General features: G+C 51.4%; 7 protein-coding genes across 7 annotated transcripts; 3 read left to right on the top strand and 4 right to left on the bottom strand.

The window, feature by feature from the left end:
- Positions 1-682: 682 nt before the first annotated feature.
- On the top strand, positions 683-1,697 carry BO87DRAFT_381235 (AP-2 complex subunit sigma). The gene is made up of 5 exons (XM_025624482.1): positions 683-761; positions 835-874; positions 935-964; positions 1,054-1,284; positions 1,379-1,697. The coding sequence occupies exons 1-5, from the start codon at positions 727-729 to the stop codon at positions 1,478-1,480; spliced, it is 438 nt and encodes a 145-aa protein (XP_025474109.1). The 5' UTR covers positions 683-726; the 3' UTR covers positions 1,481-1,697.
- A 374-nt stretch (positions 1,698-2,071) lies between these two features.
- Positions 2,072-2,625, bottom strand: BO87DRAFT_402094 (uncharacterized protein; the record flags this gene model as incomplete). Its single annotated transcript, XM_025625656.1, has 3 exons — positions 2,072-2,224; positions 2,305-2,371; positions 2,543-2,625. The coding sequence occupies 3 exons, from the start codon at positions 2,623-2,625 to the stop codon at positions 2,072-2,074; spliced, it is 303 nt and encodes a 100-aa protein (XP_025474108.1).
- Positions 2,626-3,742: 1,117 nt separating this feature from the next.
- On the bottom strand, positions 3,743-4,971 carry BO87DRAFT_402093 (uncharacterized protein; the record flags this gene model as incomplete). Its single annotated transcript, XM_025625655.1, has 3 exons — positions 3,743-3,987; positions 4,018-4,102; positions 4,846-4,971. The coding sequence occupies 3 exons, from the start codon at positions 4,969-4,971 to the stop codon at positions 3,743-3,745; spliced, it is 456 nt and encodes a 151-aa protein (XP_025474107.1).
- A 227-nt stretch (positions 4,972-5,198) lies between these two features.
- On the bottom strand, positions 5,199-6,134 carry BO87DRAFT_411153 (uncharacterized protein; the record flags this gene model as incomplete). The annotated part of the gene is made up of 3 exons (XM_025626409.1): positions 5,199-5,581; positions 5,777-5,804; positions 6,057-6,134. 3 exons carry the CDS (start codon positions 6,132-6,134, stop codon positions 5,199-5,201), a joined length of 489 nt encoding a protein of 162 aa, XP_025474106.1.
- Positions 6,135-6,181: 47 nt separating this feature from the next.
- On the top strand, positions 6,182-7,984 carry BO87DRAFT_381232 (sulfotransferase family protein). The gene is made up of 4 exons (XM_025624481.1): positions 6,182-6,748; positions 6,808-6,980; positions 7,036-7,139; positions 7,197-7,984. Exons 1-4 carry the CDS (start codon positions 6,604-6,606, stop codon positions 7,630-7,632), a joined length of 858 nt encoding a protein of 285 aa, XP_025474105.1. The 5' UTR covers positions 6,182-6,603; the 3' UTR covers positions 7,633-7,984.
- A 2,568-nt stretch (positions 7,985-10,552) lies between these two features.
- BO87DRAFT_411150 (MFS general substrate transporter) lies at positions 10,553-17,254 on the top strand (the record flags this gene model as incomplete). The annotated part of the gene is made up of 9 exons (XM_025626408.1): positions 10,553-10,619; positions 11,256-11,329; positions 11,433-11,561; positions 11,689-13,088; positions 13,140-13,379; positions 14,168-14,172; positions 14,833-15,813; positions 15,861-16,042; positions 16,093-17,254. 9 exons carry the CDS (start codon positions 10,553-10,555, stop codon positions 17,047-17,049), a joined length of 4,035 nt encoding a protein of 1,344 aa, XP_025474104.1. The 3' UTR covers positions 17,050-17,254.
- Positions 17,209-18,703, bottom strand: BO87DRAFT_346436 (DUF292 domain protein). Its single transcript, XM_025620902.1, has 2 exons — positions 18,634-18,703; positions 17,209-18,507 (listed from the first exon to the last, which is right to left on the bottom strand). The coding sequence occupies exons 1-2, from the start codon at positions 18,652-18,654 to the stop codon at positions 17,356-17,358; spliced, it is 1,173 nt and encodes a 390-aa protein (XP_025474103.1). The 5' UTR covers positions 18,655-18,703; the 3' UTR covers positions 17,209-17,355.
- Between the last annotated feature and the right edge of the window lie 215 nt (positions 18,704-18,918).

Below are 18,918 nucleotides of genomic sequence, written 5' to 3'. Positions count from 1 at the left end.
GGGGGGAGGGAAATGAGGAGAGTGGGTGAAGCAAGGGAGGAGGTGCAGTTTTATGAATGAGGTGATCGGTAGTATTGTGGGGAGGAGGAGTAGTTCATATTAAGATCGGGATCTCGGCGAGGTGAGAAGAGAAGCGGAGAGAAGGATGATGAAAGAGAGAAAGAGAGAAAGACCGAGAAAAGATCGTGTGAGTCTAGGGGTTGCGCATTGCGGATTCAGGTTGGGGGAAATAGTTGGTTGCACAGCGCGGGATGGGATAGATAATATGCAGGGGAAAGAATGAAATAGAAAAAGGCGAAAAGAGCAGAAAAAGGCAGATGATATATGCAGGGTCTCTCCGTGAGGCCGGATTCGAATGTTGGATTCTTTGTTTGTTTCCTTGGTTTACCACCTATCTAAAGAGGACTATTGATTTAAAAGTTGGGCTGGATTAAAAGGAGAGAAGAACTGTAGAAGAGACTATTGATTTCCAGAGATCCCAGCGAGCAGTCGGTGAAAACAATGGAAATCAATCTCATTATGCTGGTTGTCTGCAGATTCGATCTGGAAAGCTCAAAGTCAATCGGTGACCCAACGGTCAAAGCGGTCAACACCGGCAGTATGGAGTCTCGACTCGCATTGTCCGCCGGAGACACCGCGGAGAACAAGTGACGCCCCCGTTGCACTTCTGGCTTTGCTGATTTAACCCCCTCATTGGTCTTCTCCCTTGCAATTACTACTTACGGGATGGTTCTCTCATTTATTCTGGTGCAGAATCGCCAGTAAGTCATACCCCGCGTTCCCCCGGGATGCCCCATCTCCATGCATGAAATACACCCCCTAACGCAGGAACAGGGGGAAGACGCGGCTCGCGAAATGGTATGCGCCGTATAGCGTAAGTACATCCCTACTTGGACACATTCGAATGTCATCTAATACTCTTAATTTATGATAGGATGAAGAAAAGGTCAAGCTAAAGGGCGAGGTTCGTTATATGCCCCTCCCGACAACTACCACCACCATCACCATGACTACACCCCGCCGCGGAACGATTTAATAATGTATGCTGAATAGGTCCATCGCCTTGTCGCCCCGCGAGACCAGAAATACCAGTCCAATTTCGTCGAGTTCAAGAGGAGTACCAAGGTCGTCTACCGGAGATATGCGGGGTTATTCTTCTGCGCCTGCGTCGATGCAACCGACAACGAACTGGCCTACCTCGAGGCGATCCATTTCTTTGTCGAGGTGTTGGATCAGTTCTTTGGAAACGTCTGTGAGCTGGACTTGGTGTTCAACTTCTACAAGGTAAGTAAGCTATAGGGCGGTGGATGGAGTGGAGTCACTGGGATTGTCTGGAACCGGAAGAGAGTGGCAGACGGATGGGCTGATGGTTGTACAGGTATACGCTATTCTGGACGAGGTGTTTCTTGCAGGAGAGATTGAAGAGACAAGCAAGCAAGTCGTGTTGACAAGGTTGGAACACTTGGATAAGCTGGAATGAGGGAGATAATATTGGGGGGTATAGCAAGAAGGGAGAAGTATAAAGATCGCTTCATGGCGATACAATTGCATATATGACCACGGGATATGGTCAAGAGGAGTTAGGGTTCATTAGGCTGATATCAAGTCTGGGCGTGTTTCTTTATATATCATTATTGCATGCGGTTGTTTCCAATGTTGTATGTGGTTGGCGACTGTTAATACCCTTTCTGGATTACCTGCATCCTACTGTCCAATCGAGTAGATTCCATTCAAATAAGCGCCATGCGATGCCTGTAATGAGTGCACTTATAGCCGTTCTCAGGGCCACTTTCAGGGTCTGCCAGGGGTTCACAGGGACCAAGTGTGTCCGCTAATTTTTGCACTCACACGGGGTATGGCTGCTGCCTGACCTCCAACAGCCGACTTTCACTGCCGCGATGCTTGACAGCGGATCACCCGAGACATCTCACAACTGAGACCGGACCACTCAACGCAGCCAGCACGCAACGGCCGCGCCATCAAAATAATTTAAGCTTATCTGTCGATGACAGGGCTAATAGGACTCCGTAGTTCGTCTCCATTCCAGAAATGTGGTTGATTGTGGGTGCTCTTAACTGGGGGAGGGTTGCCTCCTGCCTGGGTCGACATGCCCCGAGGAGATGAGGTGATTGCGGGCGGCGATTGCGAGCCTGCCAACGACGATGGTGACAGCAGCTCTTGGCAATCCATACATAAGGGGCCTCTCACCCTGATCACAATCTTTCTTTTGATGGATTTGCTGTGCTTGATGCACGACTGCACCGTTACCCTGCACGCTTATGTTGGTCATCGCATCCGGCCTACCTGGATGGCCTGAGGACTCCGTTTTCGACAACCCTCCCACTCCGGAAGCACACCTCCTTCTTGGGCCCTAATGGTCCGACAAGCATTGGCCTTGGATCGGTGAACTGTGACGGAGATTGATTGACGGCACCGGCACTTGGGACCTACCTATCGTCTCAATCCCGTTACACCGTCCGTACGCAGGGAAAGAATTACCGCTGTATCACCTCTGTCTCGACTTCATGAACTGTTCAACAACGTCCAAGCTGGCCTGTCTTGTTGATAATGCCGCACCGGCTCGTGCTCCGTAGCAAAATCCGGAAGGAGAGGGCAGATCCTCATCAGACTACGCAGAATTCACCCACCAGTCGTGTTGCGATCAACCTTCGTGGAGATAAACCGCCGTGACAAGTTGATAACGTTACCTAACGCATCACCATTTTGGTCGAGCGCATGCAGTTCGACGGAGATTTGGGGATTGGAATCCCATGGGTCCACCACCCCACATCGGATGGCTCGCCAGTGATAGTGGTCCTTGACATGGGCAGGTTGATGGGGCTTACGACGATTCATCTAACGACTGGTCGTCTGATTGATAGATAGGGGACGGGATCCATGCCCACTTTGCCCAGATGATTATCAGTCGAGCTTTTGGCCTATCACTCCGCCAATTTCCAACTTACTTCCAACTTTGTCCCTAGATGCGCGGTTTTTGAGAAAGAAAAGGGGGAGGCAGGAAATGAGGGAACAAGGAATTTCAAGAAACCTTAGGAAATAACTCTCGTTGAACCAGTCTCCTCGCCTTCACGACCGCATAGGCCTTCGAGACTCTTCTGGCTTGCGGAGAGGGCGGCACTAGTCAATTCCACTTTCACGGGGCAGTCGGACTAGTCGACCGTAGCACCAGCTTGGACTGGGTCGGGTAAGGCGAGTTTCAATTTTCTAGGCTCGGCCGTAACAACCAAGACGAGGCAAGTCGGGAGTGCGTGGGGATTGTCTGATTATGCGTGTTCATAACATGTGGAGACTGGTTTCGCAGACGGATCATCTCGAGTTTGCCTCTTTGGTTCGGAAACGACTATTGCAGTAAAGTTGACGCCGTCCTCTTGCTGAGCCACCACCACACGTCACGTCGCAGGTGCTGGCGAGGTAGATAGACAATTGAAGTGGCCAAATTGGCAGATGAGCAAACGTCAGCAAAGAGGTCTATGTCACTTTGTCAGGTCTACTTGCGTCGCATGATACACTGACCAAATGCACATGTTCTCATAGGCAAGTCGGGGAAATTATTTGCTCGAATATCTCCTGACGGTTAACCTTAGACAGCCCGTGCCTCGGAATATTGTGGGCACACAGCCTATACGGGCAACATATTGTCCACCGTCAGAGTTGATCACATCCAAGGGTGGCGTTCCACGAGGTATCACACTATTGTATCTTTAATCTGGCCAGTTCGAGTCTAGAAATGCTTGCCCTGAAGGTTATTCCCATACACCGTTGCAATTGGCACAGAGGGATAGAATCGATGAGGCTTGGACAAGTTACGCGGACGACGACGTGGAAGTGTACTGCCGCCACCAGATGGAGACAACCGTTCAAGCTCCAGGTCGTTCCACAGTGGAACAAAGGCACGGGTCGGTGTCAGGGCATCCGCACGGCAAGATTGTGGACACTGAACAGCACCGTAGTGGATGGTGTCGGGCACTGGACTCGCAGGTCAAGCTCTAAGCAGACGCTTTAGATTACCTACCTGGGATACTCGAAACATGATATCTGGCAAGAGCTTCCTCTTTCGTGTGTTGTACACCGTATAGGACCGCTATGGTTCGTAGAGAAGTTGTCGATCTTTCTATAGATCCACAGTGAGATAGGACAAGTTCCAATACCGCTCTAAGCTCTCTTTCTCTGTAGTGGGATCAGGGTCATGTCCAACGCACTTGAATGCAATGTCCTGATTGTGACGGCTCATTTGCATGCACGCACGCTTTACAGAGGCTTCCCGGAGAAGCTTGCTTTCATTGTCGCCGCAGATGTGGGGCTTCAATAGATGGATTCAGATTCGAGAGCCATATACTTTGTAGCTTGTGAGGACACAGATCCAGTTCGTTCCGGGGTGCTTTGAACGGCCTGGACAAGCAGAAGTCCACGTAGGCAGGTGTCATAGCGCCATGGTTATTGTTGGAGCGATCCCAGCGGTCTTCCACCGTCTGTCTGGCAATGGATCTGTATACCAAACACTGAAGGGTGAAGAGTCGTCAAGATTAGATGCTCATGGTGTTGACCAGGATGAGGGACTAGCCGGATTGGGATAGCAGCACGGGAAGGAGTGAATTGGAGAGAACTAATGAACTAATGCCACTCCCAGCCATGCTAATTACACACTACCTTTGTTACCCCATGCCGGCTTACAGAACAAGGAATCCATGTATGAACATTCCATGTCCGAAGTATACACATCGACAGACGACTCTGCAGGTCATACAAATCTCAAAGCAGAATGGGTGTGTTGGTAAACACCGCAGCTCAGCATAGTTTGCAGAGATTTCCACCCTTACACCGCACAGGTAGGAATGCAGGAGCATACTCTGTATGATACGTAACAGAACAGACCCTTGAGTATGGTGGAGATGGAAGGAGAGGATACGTTTCAGGCCTTTTCTTTGCTTCGCATTTCGTAACTCGTACCATGTATGTATCCCTGAGCGGAGACCATGCTGGAAATTGACACGCACGGCTCTTCTTCTTTCCATCTTCATTTGTTCGAAGTAAAAAGGTTCGACCATTATTTTCCCCTTTCTATTTCTGTTCTTTATTTTTACTTGCTGGGATGGCGTGGGTGGCTTAACATTAGCCCGGGCGGGGAGTGGCACTATCCAGCAACAGACGGAGAAATGTACGCGTCGTCAACTGTGGCTTCAACCAATGAGTGTGAGTCCGGGCACGGTTCGACAGCTGAGCCTATGAGGACAAGATCCAATCCAGAGAATCCAGAAGCTCAACGATCGACCGGCGAAACGCAGGCCTACGCGGCCGATCCCTGGGATGCAGCGACAGCCGGGCTTGGCATGTTTCCATCTTCTCTTCTTTCCCCTTCCCCTTCTTGCTTCTTGCTTCTTGCTGGGAGCCCCGCCGCGCACCGCTGCTGGGTCTCCCGGAAGTCGAATTGATTGATTCCCTGAATCCCCTCTCGCCTCCTGCTCGCTTGTGACTGGCCCAGCACCTCGGGTTTCCCCTTGGCGAGATTCGTGGAAATTCATCTGCTTCCTCATGTTGAGTGGAGGAGAACCAAATCCACCCCCTGACTATCCTTCTGGCTTTTTTGGGTGAACGTCAGCCGGTGACGTCTATTTTTCTGTCGAGTAATCCAAGGTTTCTTTTTTTGGGGAGAAGGGAGGGAAGAGAATGACTATGGATGGATGGGTTCCCCTTCGGTTATACTTTGTACCCCAGGAGTACTACCCTGCTCTATTATTGGCCCTACATTACTATCGACAAGGTGGATTATCAATGTCACTTCCATCCTTGTGAGGAATATTTGCAGAACGTGGGTTGAGCAACCGGCGGGTCTCCGCCGGGGAAAGGAAGGGATGGAGGGGATAGAAATGAATAATTGATTGCAATGAGGGAACAAGAATCACTCGCTTCAGGGCAAAAAAAAAATAATAATTTTTGACAACAAAAAGTATACTTGGGGGAAAGGAAATAAACGCACGCCGTTTCAGAAGTATTCATGTTTCCAATGGTCCAGAGAAGTGGATGAAGATCCAAACGACCGGCCAGACCAATCCAAGGTTTCCGTCGCGGATTTCCCCAGAAGACAGGAAAGTTCCCACATTCAGTCTGGCCGTCATTTACTATTATCCAAAATATTCGAAATCCAGAAATTGCAAATAATTTAATTTACTCTTTCGGCGCAGAGGCGCCAAGGTGCTTTTCCTAGTCTGATCTTATTATTACCCTCCCACCATCGAGACTAGCCTTTCTGGGTCCTTCTGGGTTATCTACGACTCCATCACCTTGATTGTTCTTGATCTACTCCCGGGCTCCTTTTAATCTCTGCAACGCCTGCTCTGGAATCCACTTCTTTCTTCTCTTCCATTCTTTTTCTCTTGTCTCTATCCTTGTCTGCCTGCCTGTCTGTCTTCCTCGGGTTGGACTCAGTTCGTCGTCTGTCCTTAGACCTGTTCCTTCCTTTGCGACCAGCGGTCCCTTGCAGAGTAACACCTTCATTACTACTACCACTACAACCCCGGGTAGTACATCCAGTTCGCTTTACTATACTACTTCAAGCCACACATCTATCTCCGCCGATAATCCATCATGTCTTTGATTCACGCCGACAATTTGGCTCCCCAGCCAATCACTGATATCTTCACCGATGACACCTGCATCGACCGCCGCAAGTGCCACCGCACCGTGCCCATGAAGGTGCTGGCTCTGGGCGTGGGAAGAACCGGAACTGCTTGTAGGTGCTACTTGGGGAGGCAGACGACGGATTACATGACTGACTGGTTCTGTGAACAGCCCTTCGCATTGCCCTTGAACGTCTGGGCTACGTCAAGACCTACCACATGATGTCCGCCAGTATGGAGAACCCTCCCGACTGCCTGATGTGGCACGATGCTCTCGCTGCCAAGTACGACGGTGTCGGCGAGTTCGGTAGAAAGGAATGGGATCAGCTTCTGGGAGACTGCCAGGTAGGTTGCTACTATAGATCACTCGCAACGAACTCGCACGCTGACTCTTTCAAAGGCCGTCTGTGACTGGCCTGCCTGTGCCTTTGCTAAGGAGCTGATCGAGGCCTACCCCAACGCCAAGGTCATTCTGACCACCCGTGATGTTGAGTCGTGGCATGCGTATGTTATATTCCTTCGTTCTGCGATTCAGAGCATAGTCTAACTGATTCCCTATAGTTCCGTCATGAAGACCGTTTGGTGGCGTGTCTCCGACCCTGAGCACAAGTTCGTTTCGAACTTCAGCTGGGCCGCTAGCATGTACTACCCCATGCTCAACAAGTTCTTCCAGACCTTCTTTCGCGGCGACTTCCCCAACAAGGGCAAGCAGGTCTACCTTGACCACGTTGAGGAGGTCCGCAGCCTGGTTCCTCCCGAGAGGCTCCTCGAGTACAAGATCGGCGAGGGCTGGGGCCCGCTTTGCGAGTTCCTGGGTGAGGAGGTCCCCGACACTCCTTTCCCCCGCGGTAACGACATGGCCGACTTCTTCAAGCGCTGCCGCGGCCGCAACAGGCGCCAGATGCTGAACGCCGCTCTGCAGGCTGTCACCATGGGTGGTGCTCTGCTGGCGACCGGCTTGGTTGCTACCATGGCCTTCAAGCGTTTCTCTCGGTAGATGCGCTTGCTTGCTGCCTGGTTCTTTGAATTTCCTTCGCTTTTTCCCTTTGCAGCATGCGCTGGGCGCCAATGCTGCGGGTCTTTGCTTTATTTTCCCTAATTATTCCCAAAACTGCTTTTCTCATGTTGATATACACCGATGAGCGTACCACCTTCTCAGGGGTATTTGTTGCTAATACTGCACTGATGTTCTGCTATTTCCTTGGCTCTTGGCTGGGTTTCTCGCTCTATGGCTTACAGTGGGGGGAATTTTCTTGGCTATGTTGGTTAGACTTATTGCGCAGGGACCGATCTTGGATTCTTGTTGCCTGGCGTGGATGGAGTCGACGAGAGATGAATATAGATTATTTAGCCTATTAGCATGGTTGCTTCCGTATGGTGTATTCTTGGCCGGGGGGTTTTGTAATATGTAAGTAGTCTGTAGGCGAGCCTCGGCATGCGGTGTCACAGCCAACAACTCCAACCACCCTTCCCCCTCGTCCTCGCACGGTGGAAGGCGCCGAGCATCCGTCTTGGCCTGCATAGGGAGTTGTTGCGCGCCCTACAAGGCCATGGCGGTCGCTGACATGGGCTGTGCGACTTCAACCCGTTGTGCTTGGCACGTCCTCGGCGGGCGCGGTTCCCAGCCCAATCCAATCCTTGTCATACTCATCACACAGCCTTGTATGTATGCGAGCTGAGCCTGGCGGTAAGCAGAGCATTCATCATCCTCATTGATCAGATACTAACTCCGCTCGGTACTTCAGGCTTGCTTACAGCAGATCTATCGACCCAGCTGCATGCATAAGGCGCCCGCCCAGCGCATGACGGAAATTAAACCAACCATACCAATAAGCCGTACGGAGTAGATACTACTCACTGCCAGTTGGCAACAACAAAGTACAACATTACAATCTCAATGCGCAATGTCAAGCAGCACGTGGGGCATAAACCAATGAGCCTAGCATAAATACCTCAAAATGTTCCGAATTACTTTTAACCAGCTAGTTGGTTGGTTGGATGGTCAGCGAATTATGCAAGCCATGACTCTCAAAAATGAGCGGCTCCTATACCCGCCGCCTCCGCCGCCTAAACTTGAAGCTGTGCTGCGACGAAAGGGGTGCTGGTGTGGTGTGGCGGCGCCTATTAATAGAGTTCCGCTGATGCAGCCAAGGATAGGAGATGAGAGTGCAGCGCTTACGTTCCAAGGCAAGTTGTGTGTGTGTGCGTATGAACCTGTCTAAAATTATATACGTAGAGTGTTAGTTGTGTTGTGTTGTGCTGTGATGCATCCAATGCAGCATAAGGAAAGTACATGTTCTGCAAGCGCCAGGATTCAAATGTCTGTGTGACCCGTGATCCGGTGTCGTATTCGTTTAGTATTTTTGTTTCGTTTCTGTATCTTTTGTTTTGGACTATTGGATTTCTGCCAAGCCATTCAGGCACTGTTTATTGTTGGGGTTGTCTCCATTGTTCATTTCGCTTTTCTTTTCATGTAGATGACTAAGCGTGACAGGCTTAATGAGGAATACAGCCAGCCATGACATTCTCAACCACATGCATAACTACTATGTACTTATCTACCTTCAACAATAAAACTCTACAAACAACAACTATCTACAAAATAGGTGATCAAGAATCCTATCCCCTACCACAGCCGGGAGCCCTGACTAGCACTCCAATTCCGGCCCGGCAAATATTTTACCTACCTCGACTAGACAGGCACCTAGTACCTAGTGAAAGGCCCAGCCCATCAACTAATCAATCAATCAAACTAAAAGAGTGGAGAAGTCTCCTTCCTCGCAACTCCACCAGTTTTCTCTTTCTCCTGCTCCAACCACAACCGTGGCGTGACGTGGCGTCGGCATGGGTCCCCCCCCCCCCTTCTTCTCAGTTCAGTTCCCCTTGGTCTAGCCTGAACATGAAATCCATGAAATTTTGCCTGTGGCAGTCGTGGCGACTATTCCTGATTGGGCGTTAGGTTCGGCGTTAACGAAACACACCCAATTTGCCCGGGGGGTTGTTGGTTCCATGGTTTACCGGGTTCGTACGGATGTAAATATACCCCCCGGTAATGGGTAACGTGTGTGTTGTGTATCTATCTTTGTCTTTAGTTAGCCTTGATCCCACTGGGATAGTAGTCAGAGTAATTAGTGGTGTTATTTGAAGGGTTCAAGGGAGGATCTAATTATCTAGTGGCGGCTGCTTTTATTAGCTAGCTGGAACGGTGGTTCAATTGGTGCTGTGATTTGTGCTAGTTGGGATGTGAGGACTGGCGTGGATTAGACTAGATGGGGTTGGGGGAGGCACTACGTGGAGGGGGTACGTATGTTCTCTCTCCGCAAGTTGGTAGTACTAGTTTACGCCGTAGCTGTGAGCTGAGGACAAAGTAGATGGGGGTTCAACGCTTTGCTTCTTATACCTTTCATGACGGTGATTCTTTTGCTTGCTGTTGTGGTGTGATATTGATTATTATCGTTATTAGGTTGTGAATTCGTTGGAGTACTTGCGGTGCTGCTGCTATACAGACAGAAGGGGAATTGCTGTAGACGGAAGGCTCTAATCATAGAGATAAAATGAGGATGGTCAGGAGGTCATGTCTACGTAGTACTTCAATGTGGTCTGGAAATAAGTGCCCGAACCAAGCATTAGGATAGACAATTCTCCTAGTTACGAGGCAGGTGCCAAATGCGCCACAAAGATCGCCTATCTTTGCGCAACGTGATGACGATTAGAGTTGTGGAAATTCACAACTGTAGTTATCTTGCTATCACTATACTATACCTTGGAACACATCTTTCTCTGACAGACCGTATCATTATCTGTCATATGTCGGTATGGACCAACACACGCTGCTGTCTCTGTATGCCATGCCAACTGTGCCTCTGCGTCTGAGGTATGGAGATTTCAATCCCTGCTGCTGCACGACTGCAATAAACATGAACAGCCAGTGCCAGATTGGGGTGGGGATCTTTATCCTGTTCCCGCTCCGATCAACCAATGATGGTTTGTAGCCACTACATTTCCAGAACTCCGGCTCGCCATGGCTAATCCACATTGGGTGTCATCGTACGTTGGCCGGGCTTGGCACGACTCCACCGACGAAACGAGGAAATCGGGTGTAACGAACTGTGGCCAGCCTGAAGCATAAAGCAGGATTGCCAAACGTTATCCCCGGCGGTTTGCGGGCAGAAAAAGCAGACCAGAGGGGGAAAAAAAGAGGATTCAAATAGACGGAGAGGAAGAAAGTCGAGAGCGTCCTATGGTCCTTGTTTCGCCGCTTTCGTCTCCTCTACTATCTCTCTCTCCCTCTCGCCCTCTCTTCCTCCCTTTATATCATCAACCGCTGATCCCTTCCCCTACTCTCCCCCGATCTTCCCCCATTCTTTCATCCCTGTATACATACTTCGGTACATACCTTGACACCCCGATCAGGTGGCCCTGCATTGACTGTGGGATTTTCTCGCCATCTGCATCTGTTTTTCATCTTTCATCGACATTCCTTTTTCTCTGTTTCCCTCTGTTTCCCTCTCGCTCATTCGATCTTCCTATCAACTTCCGAGCTCACTCCGAGCAAGTGATGTAAAGAATCCATGGTGGCCTTCACTCATATCGCCGGGGGATCGGCTCCGTCCTCCATAGTCGCCTGTGTGGCGCTATTATTATTCGCATGCCTTCACACTGTCGTCGCAGAGATCGATTCGGTCTTCAAATCTGTGAGTTGCGCCTGCTTTAGCGTTATCGCAGCTGCTTGCACGCAATAGTAGCCAAGATGTTCGCCACCCGGATCGCTAACCTTGTCTCGACGTCCACCTGCAGCGACCCGATCTCTACCCTCCAGTCCTTACTTTGGAACATAGAGTTCCCGACAAGCTAAGCCCGGGTTACATCTTTGTCGGCCCGTACGAAGCGTCCAATTCCGGCCCGTATATCTATGATGATGAGGGGGTATGCTTCTGATATTCCCGCCCGAGTTTATTGTATGGTGTTGACCATGTTATAGAACCTAGTCTGGAGCGGCTGGGGTAACTCGGGCCCCGGAAATGCCCACGGCATGCACGTTTGCAAATACAAGGGAAAGGATCACTTGTGTTTCTTTCAGGGTGTTCAACAGAATGGGTATTGTCGAGGTCATGGAGTCATCATGGATGACCACTATAGCATCGTCCGAACCGTGGTTCCCGGGGGCGGCATGGCATCCAGCGATATGCACGAATTCATGCCTATCAATGACGGCAAGACTGCCTTGATGACGGTCTACCAGCAGCGACAGTTTGACATGTCCCCGTGGAACGTGAAATCCGGTATGGGATGGGTGATGGAGAGTATCTTCCAGGAGGTGAATGTGGAGACCAACGAAGTTCTGTTCGAGTGGAAATCCCTCGACCACGTCGACCCTTCGGATGCCTACACCTGGCCGAGTCACACGGATACTTCGGGCACTGGGCTGGACCCGCGCTCGCCCTGGGATTACTTCCATATCAACTCGATCGATAAGAACGCTGACGGCGACTATTTGATCTCTTCGCGCCACACGTGCGCGATTTACAAGATTTCCGGCAAGGATGGATCTATCATCTGGCGGTTGCATGGAGCGCATCCCACGTTTAAGAACATCAACTTCAGTTTTTCGCAGCAGCACGATGCGCGGTGGCTTGGTGAAAACTCCACCCACACTCTGCTGTCTCTGTACAACAACGGGTACAATGGGTTCAACCGCACCCACGACTTCTCCTCGGGCATGATCATCTTGATCGATCACCAAGATAACACCGCCACTCAGCTGCACGACTACTCTCCTCCCGGCAAGACCATGATCAGCTCCAGCCAGGGTAACATGCAAGTCCTTCCGAACAAGAACGTATTCATTGGGTGGGGTAACAACGCCTATGTTTCGGAACATGACGAAGAAGGCAACGTGCTGCTCTGGGGCTACATCGACAAGGATCGCATCATGAACTACCGGGCGCAAAAGTTCGAATGGGATGGAACGCCTACCGACGTGCCGGCTCTCTGGACGTACTCGCAATCAACCGACACCTTCTCTCCGACGACGTTCTACGTCAGCTGGAACGGAGCTACGCGTGTGAAGTACTGGCGGTTCTACGGCGCGACCAACTCGACTGGCCCGTATATGCTCATCAAGCAGACCGAAAAGAGAGGATTCGAGACGAGCTATTCGGCACCGCACTTCTACCGCTGGACCTACGCGGAGGCGGTGGATGTGGAGGGCAAGGTTCTGGGCAAGTCGCGCAGCATGTTCACCTTCACGCCGTCGCCCGATCTCCAGGGCTACTGTGGCCGGGAGTCATGTGAGAATGCGCAGACGTATGGAATGCCCGGCGAGGAGGGCGCTGGACCTGCCATTCCCCCGGCTGGAATTAACACCGTTCCTTGGGTCGATCCTGATCACCCTGATGCACACTTCGATTGGGGTCAGACCGGTGATGATGAGGAGGAGGAGAGTGAGAGCGGGTCCGGCAATTTGAAGAGTGTTTATGGTAAGCAGACTCCCGCTGACGGCAGGAAGTATAACCCCGCTGACTATCGCAATTTAGATAACAACGTGGGATGGATCGCCCCGGTCTTCGGCTTTGTCGTTACCATCGTGGCCATCTATACGATCATGCGGATATACCGGCGCCAACAGCAATTTAGCCGGGTGAAGGAGAGGGCATCGACGGAGAGTGTCGATAGGATCGAGAGGTCCAAGCCCTGGACGGAATCGGAGGAGACGCCGTGGTGGCATTGGCGACGCTGGACGAAGTCACAGGAGCCACCGCGGTATTTTCCGTTGGCAGAACAACGGGGTCCATCCTGGCGAGCGGATGAACATTATGTGCGATAGATAGATGCACATTATAATAAGTGTGATTATTGATGTGCTTATAAATGAATATAAAGATAAATATTTAACTTATGTATAAACAACAATCTCTTTCCTTTCTTCCAATTCACACATACGATCTATCTCCTTGAACCTTGGAACCATACCATACAGCGGCTAATACACGGGACGGTCATCGGCTGACGATACATACATACATACATACATACGCAAAGCCGAGCAAAGCGGCAACGAGCCATAGAAATGCATGACGCCGACAACGAGCACAAAGTTAACTAGTAGCTTAGTTTGTAGCTGACAGGAAAGAAAAACTGACTCGTGCGGACGCAGCCCCGACCCAACAACCGAAACTGCATGTCACTTCCGTCACTCGCTACTACTTTTATCTACGCATCGAATTGCGTACGTCTGAACTGAAGGCTTTGATCTCCGACGTCTGACGCAGCCTGCATAGCTTTCGTTTAGAAAGACAAAAAAGTTTTCACCTGCCCCATGCACATCAACTAGCGGAGAGGTCGGAATTGATGCTACGTAGACACTTTCTACAAGACGCATGGATGGGGGTTTTTGTTTCATGGGAACGGAACGGGAGGGAAAAGATTTCAGGTCGTCTGGATGAGACGCTGGTGAGGGTCTGTTTAGCCGGGGAAGAGACATGTAAAAGTATCATCCTAGTCCTATCTAGTTACTTTGTAGGAAGAGGAAGAGAGAGTGGGTACAGTATCAATTGTGTCGAAACTCGAAACAAAAGTGCCAAGGAGGAAAAGAGGAAAATTCAACGGGGGGGAGATAGAATGGATGCCAAGACGCCAAAAGGCCGGACGAGGAAGGAACGGACGAGTTGAGGTGGAGAACCGACGAAAGAGTCGTCGCAAGCTCGGGGATTCGTTGCCGATCCGAATGAAGAATAAAAATGATTTTTTTTTTTTTTAAAAATAAAATGGGTTTTTAATTAAATCGATTTTTAATTTATTCGGCTTATTTTAGTTTCACGAGCTATTTCCCCTTTGGGCGTATACTTCATTAATTTCCATTCAGTAACAATCAGTTGTTCAGTACATCCAGTAAGTTGTAATTCCCAGTTCTTACTGAGTACGGCAGTTCTCCTGATGGTCTTCTCTGTCTAGTCTTCTCTCTCTCTCTCTCTCTCTCTTTTCACGATCTTCCCTTTCCATTCCTTTCTTCTTCTCTCTTTCTCTCTCTCTTACTTCCTACTCTCAGTCTCTCATTCTCGCTTCTTCTCTTTTCGTGGATCCCGATCTGACCTGACCTAAACCAAACCATCAAGCCCCGGTCCGGCCCCTCCCTTCCTTCTTGTTCTTCTCCAGTACCGTGGGCTGCCCTATCATCATTCGCCGCCCCCCCCCAAAGGTAACTCTCCAATGCCTGCGCCAAAATCCGGCTCTCAAGGAACCGCCGGGCGTCCGTCGCTACCCTCTTTATCGCTCTCCACCACCCCTTCCTCGGCCATCTCTACTCCAGCGGCCACTCCCAACCCCCTCTCGGCCACCTCCTCCTCCTTCGCCCAAGCCTCTAAGAGCCGGAATGCTCGTCATACCCGAGCCACTTCCTGGACATCCGGTCACGATCAAGGCGGCGAACCCGACCCCGCGGACTTTACCTCTTCTCAACAACGTCGTCGCCGAGAATCCAACATCTCGTTAGCTGACGTCTCTGAGGGCTCTTCCGGCCGCTACGACGACGATTACGACGATAATCGCTCTCACTCCAACATGGCCGTGAGGAACACTTCCTTCGACTGGGGTCCTGGACACGCTCGCAGTCGCTCCCATTCCTACAGCCAGCCACAAATGTCTCTCCTACAACCTCAAGAACTGGCCGACTCGTCGGCTCCCCGGCCTCGTCCAGCACCCGTTACATGGATGTCCCTTCCGCGCAAAGGGCAGTTGGCCCTCTTGGGTCTCTGTCGTGTCTTCGACTTTCTCCAGATTGCCTCCCTGCAGGCATACATGTTCTACCAACTGAAATCCTTCGATGAGAACCTCTCCGACGCCGATGTCTCCACCCAGGCCGGTATCCTCCAGGGTGCCTTTACCGCCGCGCAGTTTGCAACAGCTATCCCTTGGGGCCGTGTCGCCGATGCAGAATGGGGTGGTCGGAAGTTTGTTTTGCTGGTTGGTCTTATTGGTACCGCGCTGTCCTGTCTGGGTGTTGCCTTTTCGACGTCATTCGCGCAGGCCGTGTTCTGGCGTTCTTTTGGCGGTGCTATCAACGGAACAGTGGGTATCATTCGGACTATGATTGCGGAGAATGTCAAGGAGAAGAAATACCACTCGCGCGCGTTCCTGATTCTGCCTATCGGGTTCAACGTCGCCGCGCTGTTCGGACCTGGTAGGTACCCTGCTGTGATGTATGTGGCTACAGCTAATCTCTTTCAGTGATGGGTGGTATGCTGGCTGATCCGGTCAAGGCGTATCCTCGACTCTTCGGTCCTGATTCTTCTTTCGGCGGCGCCGACGGTGTGCAATGGCTCGTTCGCTACCCGTACGCGCTGCCCATGCTGGCGAATTGCATTTTCCTGACATTTGCTGCGGTCTGTGTCGCCATCGGTCTTGAAGAGGTATGTTTTCTGTTGACATCTGCTATGCGCACTGCTAACGGACTGCACAGACTCTGGAAGCTTGCAAGGGCAAGCCCGGTCTGGGCGTGTTCTCGATGCGCATCTTCGCTCGCGGTATTCGGGCAGTCGTTCCCTCGAACTCTCCGCTGTACCAGAGACTGCCGTTCGCGGATTATGACGAGGCAGGTCCTCTGCTGAACCGCAGAGACCCGGCCGAAAGTTACGAGATGGAAGAGAAGGCGACCAAGGCAAGCCGTCAGGCTCGCACCTTGCCTTTCCGCCGGATCTGGACCAAGAACGTGCTGTGCACGCTGTTGGCGCAGGCCTTCTTCGACTTTCAGATGGGTGCTTTCAACAACCTCTGGCTGCTTTTCCTCTCTACCCCGCGTTATGATGCCAACGACCCGGCCAGTCCGGTGCAGAGACTGCCCTTCATCTTCACTGGCGGTCTGGGCATGCTGCCGCAAAGTGTTGGTTTTGCTACCGCCATCCTCGGTGTGATTGGCATGCTCCTCCAGTTCACCATCTACCCCAGCATCAACAACCGTTTGGGCACGGCCAAGAGTTACCAGTACTTCTTGACGCTCTTTCCCTTGGCGTACGCATTCGCGCCATACATTGCTCTAGCTCCGTCATCCGCACCCCCGCCGGGCCAGGCCAACGGCGGATGGGTGTGGTTCTCCATCATTGTGGTCTTGTTCCTGCAAGTGACGGCACGAACCTTCACTCTTCCCACTTCCATCATTCTCCTGAACAACTGCTCTCCGCACCCGTCAGTGCTCGGCACCATCCACGGCATCGGCCAGTCCGTGTCCTCGGCGTTCCGTACCATTGGACCGATCTTTTCCGGATCGTGGTATGGCTACGGTCTGGAGATGGGCATGGTCGGATTCGCCTGGTGGCTGATTGCATTGGTGTCGGTGTTTGGCTGCGTGGCAGCCATCTTTGTCTACGAAGGTTCCGGACATGAAGTCTTCCTTCCCGGTGAGGAAGAAGAGCGGGACTAAGTCTTGCTTGTTTTATTTTCTCATATCACTGCACAGGCGTTAGAGTTGCTTCTTGTACATATATATAATGGACCCATTGCATAGCGGTGTCCGGTCGTGTGCTTTGGATTTTGATCTGGGTTGGGATGGTTCAGCGGTTGCTGTTGATATATTATACCTGTTGTTACATTATGCATTGGATGACAAAAGAGAGAACAGAGAGGATAGATAGATGGATGCATGCATGCATCTAATAGAAGTTTTGCTCGTGCTTATCATCATAACATCGTAACTGTTAATGTAGTGAGTGTAGAGGTAATGTGCATGTCACCGTCTTAACGCCGCAAACCGTCTCGTCAACTCATCCAACTCGGGTATGTCACTCTTCGCCGGCTTCGACTGCCTTGCCTCTTTAGACACATCCTCCTCCCCAGGCACCTTGACCTTGGGATTCAAATTATCCACCCTCGGCCCCGGCGGCGCCACACTCACCGGACTCTTTCCCTCGGAATATAGCCCCCGCGGCGGCGTCGCCTTATTCAACTCCATTGTCTCTGATGCCCGTCGCGCATCACCATCACTATCACCAGACTGACCGATCTTCCTCGGGGTAGATGGCAACTTCACATCCCCATCCCCCCCATCATCCCCACCATCACCATCATCCCTATCCTCATCCTCCACAAAACTCGGCACATCCCCCTCCGGCGAAGCAACAGACCCATCCGGCCAAGTAACCCCATACGCCCTCGCAATTTCAACAAGATAACTCTCGACCAACTCCTCCGAAGGCGGCTTCACCCTCAACCCCCTCACCAACCGTTCCGGAACCTTCACCTCCTCCAGCTTATTCTCCTGCGCCAGCATCATGAAATCCTTCCCCCATCGATCGCTAAGTAATCCCCGCAAGATGGTCATTTCCCGAATATCGTGCGGGAACCGCGCATACGAGTAGAATATCACTGCGGCCGCTTCGTCGAGCGCCGGGTCGATGTAGCCTTCTTTTTCCCCTGCTCCGGCTTCCTCACCACCGCTTTCGGCTCTTGCTTGTTCTGCTGCTGTTTGTGATGTAGTTTGATGGGTTTGTTGTTGTTGTTTCCGCCCGAACCCCCAAAACGAGAACCCTGAGCTTTTCCCCTCTGCACCTTTAGACGCAGATGACGAAGTAGATGAAAGATGGCGTTGCGCCTCCCCCCGCGCTCTACTCCGCGCGCGCGCCCCCTTCTCCCCAAAGGCAGATTGATCGAGGAGATTCGCCCGCGCGAGAAGTAGTTCGCAGTAGAGCTCGACCATCTCCATTACTTCCACTGCGGTGTCGGTCGCGATCACATTCTCGACGCGGATGCGGGCGCTCGTGGAGCGGTTCTCGGCTAGCAGGGTGGAGAGGTCCCGCCGTTGGACGACGGAGCTGGCGGTGTCTTTTTTTTGGAGCAGGCGGAGGCGTGGGATTAGGAGGTGGAGGGTGCTGGTTAATTTTGCCTGGAGGGGGAGTTAGAGGATTGGAGGGGTGCGGGGGGGAGGGAGATGAGGATGGTAGTGGATTAAAGGGAGGTGGATGGGATGGGATGGAGTGGAATGGGATAGAGGTAAGGAAGGAGGGCGTACTGTTTGTGGTGAGGGAGGCATTTTGATTGTTGTTGTTGTGCTGGTGGTGAGTGTGAGTGTAGAGATAGAGGGGAGGTGGTGAGGAGATGACGATGATGTTAGGCAGTGCAGGTGGAGGTGGAGGTGGGCCGATTGGCTTCCCGCTTTCCCAGTTGACATAGGCTACTAACTCCGAACATCTTCCTGTTCTACTTTATCTAGTTAACCAATACTCCACTTTGCTTGTGTCTTTGGGTTGCTTCTTTGGATTTATCTGGACATTCTTGTTATTTGTACTGCTACTCA

The sequence above is a fragment of the Aspergillus neoniger genome (assembly GCF_003184625.1).
Source record: "Aspergillus neoniger CBS 115656 unplaced genomic scaffold BO87scaffold_63, whole genome shotgun sequence".
NCBI lineage: Eukaryota > Fungi > Ascomycota > Eurotiomycetes > Eurotiales > Aspergillaceae > Aspergillus > Aspergillus neoniger.
Note: the sequence above shows the minus strand (reverse complement) of the source record. Positions and strands in the feature narration are given on the sequence as shown.